The 7,500-nt window shown below is 34.4% G+C and overlaps 1 protein-coding gene across 3 annotated transcripts in view; it reads left to right on the plus strand.

The window, feature by feature from the left end:
* LOC133587589 (proto-oncogene tyrosine-protein kinase Src) overlaps positions 1-7,500 on the plus strand; it is a 73,113-nt gene that overhangs the window by 57,921 nt on the left and 7,692 nt on the right. For 2 of the 3 annotated variants that reach the window (XM_061940122.2, XM_061940130.2), the window contains 3 exons: positions 2,711-2,860; positions 2,927-3,082; positions 3,160-3,339. In XM_061940122.2, coding sequence (XP_061796106.1) covers positions 2,711-2,860; positions 2,927-3,082; positions 3,160-3,339 — 486 coding nt within the window. Of the gene's footprint in view, positions 1-2,710; positions 3,083-3,159; positions 3,340-7,500 lie in introns of all 3 variants that reach the window. The other variant, XM_061940115.2, reaches the window with a different exon arrangement.

Below are 7,500 nucleotides of genomic sequence, written 5' to 3' on the forward strand. Positions count from 1 at the left end.
CAAAGTGCGGCACAGGGCCATTTACGGCCCGCAGCTCCTTTTGTAGCGGCACAAATGATGAGCCAGAACCATATTGTTTTAGCCTGACTGTAAAGGGAATGTGATGCAAGTTTTAGAAGCTGAGTGATAAGCAGATTCAGCTATTAGCAGTATTGCTAAGTGCTAAACAAGAAATACAAACTATCAACATAGTAAAACAATCACTTACTGTACAATGTCTGCTCTCACATGAATGCCGACTGATAGGTTGTTCATATCTTCCCGTTTAGATGAAGAATTAATCATAATCCTCACGCAGCTAAAAATCTGAGTCTAAGTTTCTTGTTTTATGGCCACAACCTACTACTTTACAAGTGAGTGGCACGTATTATTATCTAGAACTAACATTCACCAACTCAGAGGCTATTTTTGGCGTTAGCGCTTATAAAAACAATATTACTAATACTTAGTTAATATTCAGGTCACGGCATGTACGGTAAATGGAGTATTGTTAGCGCTTTTGTGGATGTTTTTTAGAAGACTTTATACATGCAATACATTAGTCCTGTAAGCTGCATAGTTAGCCACCTCGTACTTGCCGTATTTTACGAGTTAGAATGCATTAAAAAAAGAAAAAGGTGTGTTGTTTTCTTACATAAGGATTGAGAATGATTCCAAAATAAGTGTTAATGTGGCTACAACCGAGCACCTAATTTATAGAAATCACAAATATCCACCTCATGCGTAAGTTTGCACCTTGTCATCAAAATTGATGCATTATTCACCAAAAACTGCTGAATAATGACTGCAATGCCATTGTAATAACCAAAAGTGTGCATGGGCGGAACAATGCTGGATAAGCATCTTCATCATCCTTCCTCTGTTAGTAAAAAATGAGTTCTGTTCACAGACTAACAGCAATTAAACCATTCTGTATTTATATTATTCACATGTGAATAATGCTGTATAATAGACTGTATTTATATTATTCACATGTGAATAATGCTATATAATAGACTGTATTTATGTTATTCACATGTGAATAATGCTATATAATAGACTGTATTTATATTAGTCACATGTGAATAATGCTGTATAGTAGACTGTATTTATATTATTCACATGTGAATAATGCTGTATAATAGACTGTATTTATATTATTCACATGCGAATAATGCTGTAAAATAGACTGTATTTATATTATTCCCATGTGAATAATTCTGTATAATAGACTGTATTTATATTATGCACATGTAAATAATGCTGTATAATAGACTGTATTTATATTATTCACATATAAAAAAATACCTAAGTGTTTATTGGTTATTGTGAGCGAACTGTGGTGCTGAATTTCCCCCAGGGATCAATAAAGTACTTTCTATTCTATTCTATTCTATTCTATTCTTGCTTTGTTTGGTTGGCGTAGAGCAGGGGTGTCGAACTTGTTTTCATCGCAGTCATGGCCACCCTCAGAGGGCCGCTGGTAACAGTGACTGTAAGAATATTCATTCATTCATGTATTTATTTGACAGGGACAGTACAATTAAACATTGCTACCCATAAGTTACTGATGTCAAAGTACATAAGACTTGCAGGCTAATTTGCAACACTCGTCCCTGGTTAGGCTTTTAAAAAAAGATGAGAGAAGTGTAAAACACACACAAAAGGATTAAGACAAGTACAAAAATAAAAGCACATCGAAAATAATTGGCCCCATTTGTCCATTCTACACCTAGTTCTAGTGCTCACACTTCTGATTTTCCTTAAGCAACTTATATAAAAGTATTACTCATTATATTATTGCACAATTGCTTATGCATTTGGTTATTTGATTTTTGTCCGTACAAATTGATGGATAACTTGATTTGAAATTGTAAGTCAAGGTGACAATCAGATATTGAAGTATTTATTGTTATTTTTACATGCTGTCATACAATGTATAATAAATAGGGGTGCTAAAAAATGTTTCTTTTATCACATTCCAATCCCAATTTTTTTTTTAGTAATTTTCAAAAATCAAATTTATTAAAATTTTTTTGGACGAATTCATTAAAAAAATAATAATAATAATACTTTTTTTTAGGCCATCTCTATGCTTACTTAGTGCACGTATGTGTCATAAATCAGCAACCAAAAGGAGGTTTTGTAACCTGTAAGCTGTTTTGTTAATGTGTTATTATTATTATACCAAATAATACATTGCAAAAATCAGTTTGAATCGAGAATCGTGTTGTATCGAGTATCAATTATGAATCAAATCCTCACCCTGAGAATCGTAATTGAGTGGCGAGGTGCCCAAAGATTCACACCAATAACAACTGAATATTTGTTGCAATGAGCAGATAATATCAAAGTTCAAAACATGTGAAATTTCCTGTATTACATACATTTCTTTCTGTCAAAATGGAAACAATGAAAACATTTAGCAAGAAAGACGAAGTAGGCTTTCGCGGGCCACATTAAATGATGCGCCTGGGCCTTGAGTTTGACACGTATCGCCTCAATAAATACTTGAACTCGTCTGTTTGGAAAGACCGAGAGAAATTCCCTAAGCTACATAGTAAAGTGCATCCACAGACGAGGACAAATGGCACACAAAAGCGGCCAGTGGGTGGCTTTACCCGCCACAGCTGTTAGGAAACGCCACAGAGCAGCTGTCTTGCACGCCTGTCACCTCCATTTTATTGTTCCAGTTCTTATATACGCTTCCCCCCCCCCTTCCCTTCCATAGGAGCCTACTGCCTGTCAGTGCTGGACTACGACAACACCAAAGGCCTGAATGTGAAACATTACAAGATCAGGAAGCTGGACAGCGGCGGATTCTACATCACGTCTCGCACGCAGTTCACCAGCTTGCAGCAGCTCGTCTTCCATTACCGCAGTGAGGACTCCCCACACTGGCGCTCGCCAGGGGTACTTCTCCGCATTGACGTCAGCTTTCTTCCAGAGCACTCCGACGGGCTGTGCCACGCTCTAACCGACGTGTGCCCCGTGGCCAAGCCTCAAACCCAGGGACTGGCGAGGGACGCCTGGGAGATCCCCCGAGAGTCCCTCCGTCTCGACCTCAAACTCGGCCAGGGCTGCTTTGGAGAAGTCTGGATGGGTAAGAACTGCCTACTCGGCGTAAAAACCCACCTAGTTAGACGTTCATTCATTCAAGGGCGTGTGTCCTCCTGTCAGGTACGTGGAACGGTACGACGCGGGTGGCCATCAAGACCCTCAAGCCTGGCACCATGTCACCAGAGGCCTTTCTGCAGGAAGCACAGGTCATGAAGAAGCTCAGGCACGAGAAGTTGGTGCAGCTCTACGCCGTAGTCTCAGAGGAACCCATCTACATCGTGACCGAGTACATGAGCCAAGGTATATACTAGGGGTGTGGGGAAAAAATCTATTCGAATTCAAATCGCCATTCTCACGTTGTACAATTCAGTATCGATTCTCATTTTTCAAAAATCGATTTTTTTTTATTTTATTTTTTTTATTAATCAATCCAACAAAACAATGCACAGCAATACCATAACAATGCAATCCAATTCCAAAACCCGACCCAGGAACATTCAGAACAGCAATAAACAGAGCAATTGAGAGGAGACACAAACACGACACAGAACAATCCAAAAGTAGTGAAACAAAAATGAATATTATCAACAACAGTATCAATATTAGTTACAATTTCAACATAGCAGTGATTAAAAATCCCTTATTGACATTATCATTAGACATTTATAAAAAAATTAAAAAAAGAACAATAGTGTCACAGTGGCTTACACTTGCATCGCATCTCATAAGCTTGACAACACACTGTGTCCAATATTTTCACAAAGATAAAATAAGTCATATTTTTGGTTCATTTAATAGTTAAAACAAATTTAGATTATTGCAATCAGTTGATAAAACATTGTCCTCTACAATTATAAAAGCTTTTTACAAAAATCTACTACTCTGCTTGCATGTCAGCAGACTGGGTTAGATCTGCTGAAATCCTATGTATTGAATGAATAGAGAATTGTTTTGAATCGGAAAAATATCGTTTTTGAATCGAGAATCACATTGAATCGAAAAAAACCTATTTATAATCGAATCGTGACCCCAAAAATCGATATCAAATCGAATCGTGGGACACCCAAAGATTCGCAGCCCTAGTATATACAGTATTTTGTCAATTAATCCTTCTCTGAAATACCATATTTTTAAAATTATTATTTATGTAAATATACATGCATTTGAAATCCGCGTTTCTAAACATTAATTTTCGCGTCAAAATTGTATTTGCGCATTTTTTTAAATTAAATATAAATAGGATGCGGACTGAAGCTAACTAGTTAGCTAACCATCTAGCTAGCTAACCGTATTTTTCGGACTATAAGTCGCAGTTTTTTTCATACTTTGGCCGGGGGTGCGACTTATACTCAGGAGCGACTTATGTGTGAAATGATGAACACATTAGCGTAAAATATCAAATAATATTATTTATCTCATTCACGTAAGAGACTAGACGTATAAGATTTCATGGGATTTAGCGATTAGGAGTGACAGATTGTTTGGTAAACGTATAGCATGTTCTATATGTTATAGTTATTTGAATGACTCTTACCATAATATGTTACGTTAACATACCAGGCACGTTCTCAGTTGGTTATTTATGCCTCATATAACATACACTTATTCAGCTTGTTGTTCACTATTCTTTATTTATTTTAAATTGCCTTTCAAATGTCTATTCTTGGTGTTGGCTTTTATCAAATACATTCCTCCAAAAAATGCGACTTATACTCCAGTGCGACTTATATATGTTTTTTTCCTTCTTTATTATGCATTTTCGGCCGGTGCGACTTATACTCCGGAGCGACTTATAGTCCGAAAAATACGGTACAGTATTTTTTAAATGAATCCTTCTCTGAAATACCATGTTTTTTAAATTATTATTTATGTAAATATACATGCATTTGAAATCCGCGTTTTTAAACATTCGTTTTCGAGTCAAAATTTTATTTGCGCATTTTTAGAAATTAAATATCAATAAAAATAGGATGCGGACTGAAGCTAGCTAGTTAGCTAACCATCTAGCTAGCTTACTTTTTATTGCCGCCGTTCGCTCTCCGAGCCACAACGTTGTCCACTTTGCTGCTAATCACATTTAGATGATTACAATCCCAACAGGGTTAGTTCCCAACCAGTGGAAGTTCTAAAGCAGGAGTATCCACTCTGCGACCCGGGGTCCATTTGTGGTCCGCAGCGTCTTTTTTTTGGCGGCCCGCAACACATTCTAAAAATACTATTAAAACAAACAACAACAACAACAAAACATAAAATAATAAAAACTTACAATAGACAGATCTGAAGTTGATTTAGAGACTTAAATGTTGAAAGTAAAAAATAAAACTAAAATACATTTATGACTTCTTTTTAACACTTTTTTAACAATAATTTTAGCAAGGTTTTTTCTTTAAAAACTCTCATTGCTCAAAAAAAAAATGCATTAATCAATAGGGTTATAATTGATTGACCTACTTAAAGCTCCAATCAAATATTGTACTTGGACAAATTTGGGGGGAAAAAATGTTGTATATTTTGTGCTTTTGTCATTAAAAAACAAAGTTTTCTTTGACAGAAATGACATAAAACATGAAAATATTTTTTTTTTTAATATTGACAGATGGACCTGAAGTGGATCTCGCGATTTAAGCGTTGAAAAATAAAATAATCACAACATTTGACTTATTTTTAACATTGTTATGACTGAGACCCTTCCAGGTCCCCAGGACCAAACTTGAGGGGAGCCCTAAAAGTAAATTAAAAAAACTGACACACTGTAGTGTGTTGGTTTTGAAAATGAAAAATATCAAACTGGCCCCCTGCATACCTTGATTTTTCAGTGGAAAAGTTTGGACACACCTGTGTTATTGGTAGCCAGCCAGAAGGTATATTTTTGACGTGTCGGAATAATCACAACACCGGAAGTATATTTATTACCTGAGGAGGATTAAGGTGTGAAATGGAAAACGATTTCTTACTCCTTTGACATGACATTTTCCATGATAATAATGTTAGTAAATGATCTTGTAAACATTCAGTGCTACATTACGTGGAACATATAAGTGTCAAAAAGACAAAAGTGGTTGGTAGATGAAAATATATGTAAAGGTAAAACACAGTGTAGAATTGCACCCAATTGCAGGAAATGTAGTCTTGATTTTCAACATTTTTTTCCGGGGTTTGCATGGCAGCACTTCCTGCTGATAGAACTGTTCCTCTTTTTTTTCTCAAAGGGTGCTCACATCCCTGAGTATTCTACACAGAGTATGACACTATTAATGTTCAGTTCAGTTTCAGTTGATTTGGAACATGCATACGATACAATGTAATGCATCACATATTTCCGGTTGTTTCATTACAGCACTTTTGAAAAGGAGTAGGAAGAAGCTGATCTTATTTAATCCTACCCCTTTTCATACTGTAGCAATTTTATCCCATTTTCTTTGTTCTCTGTAACAGAACAGTAAATAAATAAATTCTATACCGTAGTAAGAAAACAAATATTACAACATTACATACACCAAATAAAACATTTGTATGCTCGTACAACACTTAAAACCCTTAGCATATCAGTATGTGGAATTAAATTATGGAATGGATTAAGCAAAGAAATCAAACAAAGCACCAATATGATTCAGTTTAAGAGACTGTTCAAACTACAAGTGTTCACAAAGTACACAGAACAAGAATTATGATGAACATTTTAAACACTTTATTTTTTTTGGAGATAAAGATTATTTATGTATTTAATATTTGTTTACTTACTACAGTATATTATTTATAGGGTGTTTGTACTTATATTATTGTGTGTACTTTGTGAACACTTGTAGTTTGAACAGTCTCTTAAACTGAATCATATTAGTGCTTTGTTTGATTTATTTGCTTAATCCATTCCATAATTTAATTCCACATGCGGATATGCTAAAGGTTTTAAGTGTTGTACCATTATACAAATGTTTTATTTGTTGTATGTAATGTTGTATTATGTATTTAAATTTTATAAACAATTTTTTTCAAATAATTTTTAAAACACTTTTTACATAAACTCTTTGTGTGCCTCTATTCTTGTTTTAATATTTTTCAAATGACTTTCCACATTTTACTTATTTTAACTTTCTCTTTGATATTTATTTTATATATATATATATATATATATATATATATATATATATATATATATATATATATATATATATATATATATATATATATATACCGTATTTTTCGGAGTATAAGTTGCACCGGAGTATAAGTCGCACCTGCCGAAAATGCATAATAAAGAAGGAAAAAAAAACATATATAAGTCGCACTGGAGCCTGGCCAAACTGTGAAAAAAACTGTGACTTATAGTCCGAAAAATACGGTATATATATATGTATCTGTATATATATAATATATTAAAGAAAATACACACACACACACACACACACACATATATATATATTTATATATATATATAGTATATATATATATACAGTATATATA

The sequence above is a fragment of the Nerophis lumbriciformis genome, linkage group LG03 (genome assembly GCF_033978685.3).
Source record: "Nerophis lumbriciformis linkage group LG03, RoL_Nlum_v2.1, whole genome shotgun sequence".
Classification (NCBI taxonomy): domain Eukaryota; kingdom Metazoa; phylum Chordata; class Actinopteri; order Syngnathiformes; family Syngnathidae; genus Nerophis; species Nerophis lumbriciformis.